A 2,580-nucleotide genomic window follows, 5' to 3' on the forward strand; every position below is an offset into this window, starting at 1 on the left:
GAAGGGATACAATGGGACGAAAAAGTGAATGACGGTCTGCATCAAAGGTGGAAAAATTGAACAAACCTGATCAAGGATGTCGCAAGCCTTAAGATCCCTCGCTGCTACTTCCCAGGTGCTACCAAAGAGCGGTACCGAAATCTGCAACTGCACATATTTGTGGATGCCAGCGAATCTGCGTATTGCGCAGTAGTCTACTTTCGCACTTCGAACTCCGACGGTTTCCCCGATTGTGCACTTGTGTCGGTGAAGACCACCCCATCCCCCATCCCCCCTGAAGACTGTTTCAATACCTTGCTAGGAACTGCTAGCCGCAGTGCTTGGTTCTTGGCTCTCACAGTTCGTCGAAGAAAATCACACACTCAAAGTTACATGAAAAGTCTTCTGGAGTGACTCCGCCACCGTTCTTTCCTGGCTGCGAGCTATTCATCGCGGATATAAATAATTTGTAGCCTGCAGAATAGGAGAATTAATTCCGACTACCGATGTCGAGGACTAGCGTTGGGTCCCCTCCGAAAAAAAAATCAGCCGACATTGCTACAAAGTGGGGAAATGGCCCAGACCTGAAGGCAAACAGTGTCTGGTTCAAGGGACCAGCGTTCCTTCAACTAGCGGAATCAGAATGGCCAGTACAACGAACGTTGACGTCACCTACCGAAGAAGAGCTACGTCCATGCTTCGTTCATGGGACAGTTCAAACTGCTGGAGGTTTGATGGAACTAGATAGATTTTCTCAACTGAAACGTGCTATACGGTCCGTCGCCTACGTGTACCGATTCATAAGCAACATCAAGAAGAAGCTAGCAAGACATGAGTTATTCGTAGGTCCATTATCCTCAGAAGAGCTACGAAAGGGAGAAAGTCTACTAATCCGCGAGACACAGTGGCAGTGCTTCCCAGATGAGATGGTGACCTTGATAAGCAACCAGACGAAACCTCCAAATGAGCAAATCTATGTGGGAAAAAGCAGCGCTCTCTATCAGCTATGTCCAATCTTAGACGAACAAGGCATCATTCGAATGGATAGTAAAATAGCGGAGGCTCCAAATGTCAGAAAGGAGATGAAGTTTCCAGTAATCCTTCCTAGGAGTCACAAGTTCACTACCTTGCTGCTGGAATACTATCACCGTAAGTACCGACACGGCAACATCGAAACTGTCGCGAACGAAGTTCGTCAGCTGTATTATGTTCCGAGACTTAGAAGGGCGATTAACAGCGTTGCCAAAGCGTGCCAGTGGTGTCGCGTGTACAAGAGCTTACCGCAGATTCCCCGCATGGCGCCGCTCCCGTTAGCCAGGATGGCGTCATTCGCCAGACCCTTTACGTATACTGGCCTGGACTTTTTTGGACCGTTGACGGTGAAGGTCGGTAGAAGCAGCGCTAAGTGCTGGATAGCCGTTTTCACGTGTTTGACAATACGGGCAGTGCACATCGAGGTGGCTCATAATCTCACTACGGACTCGTGCGTCAAATGTATTCGACGCTTCATCTGCCGCCGAGGTGCACCGGCCGAGATCTATACAGACAACGGCACGAATTTCGTGGGAGCCGCTAGACTACTGAAGGAGCAAATTGAGGACCTGGCCGTAACTTTCACTGGGACCGCTACCAATTGGGTATTCAATCCGCCTGGAACTCCGCACATGGGTGGAGCCTGGGAGCGGATGATCCGCTCTATCAAAGTGGCGGTGGAGACGTCGTACAACAACCATCGCAAGCTGGATGACGAAGCGTTGATTACATTCATGGTGGAAGCCGAAGCTATCGTTAATACACGACCACTAACGTATTTGCCACTAACGTCGGACGAGAGCGAGGCACTCACACCGAACCATTTCTTGCTGGGAAACTCGTGTGGCGTTCGGCAACCAGTGGTCGAGGCAACCGATGCAGCGCAAGGTATACAGTCGTCTTGGCATCAAGTACAGCACCAGCTGGATGTGTTTTGGAGAAGATGGATCCTGGAGTACCTCCCCACACTGACTAAGAGGCCAAAGTGGTGTGGTGAAGCAAAACCTTTAACGGAGGGTCAGTTAGTGCTGGTAGTTGGTGACGGGAAACGAAACGAATGGATAAGAGGCAGGGTGGTTAAAGCGATTCCCGGGGCGGATGGGAGAATTAGGCAGGCTATGGTTCAAACTGCGAGGGGTCTTGTGCGTAGGCCAGTGGCTAGGCTAGCGGTACTTGAGGTGGATGAAGTTAGTAAGACTGGACCTGGTGGCCAGTATTACGGGGGAGAGGATGTTAACACTGGCAGCACTTCTGGTCACGCTAATGTGACGACCGATACGGCAGGTTGACCCGTTGACAGACCTGTCAGGATGACGGAGGATGACAGGTTGATGAAGGTAACCTGTCTATTATTAATTCGGCTTCTTGCTGTTTATTGAAACGAAACGTGCAGCGAACGGTATCATTTCAGAAAGGTGAACTAATCAAATATTGTTGTTCAGGAAACTTTTATAAAAATTGAATTTATCCTACAGCTAAATACGAGCTAAATATCCTTAACAAAAATTAGTGGTTTGTTTTCTATAAAATCGTGTGAATTCCATGCAATTAGTAAATGTACTATAGCTA

General features: G+C 48.8%; 1 protein-coding gene across 1 annotated transcript; it reads left to right on the forward strand.

Moving 5' to 3' along the window:
- Positions 1 to 485: 485 nt before the first annotated feature.
- Positions 486 to 2,300, forward strand: LOC134222707 (uncharacterized). Its single transcript, XM_062701870.1, has one exon. The coding sequence runs from the start codon at positions 486 to 488 to the stop codon at positions 2,298 to 2,300; it is 1,815 nt and encodes a 604-aa protein (XP_062557854.1).
- Positions 2,301 to 2,580: the final 280 nt, after the last annotated feature.

Source organism: Armigeres subalbatus, chromosome 3, assembly GCF_024139115.2.
Source record: "Armigeres subalbatus isolate Guangzhou_Male chromosome 3, GZ_Asu_2, whole genome shotgun sequence".
Lineage (NCBI taxonomy): Eukaryota > Metazoa > Arthropoda > Insecta > Diptera > Culicidae > Armigeres > Armigeres subalbatus.

Coding starts and splice junctions, on each gene's coding strand:
- LOC134222707 (XM_062701870.1), top strand. CDS start 486: ATGTCGAGGACTAGCGTTGGGTCCCCTCCGAAAAAAAAATCAGCCGAC.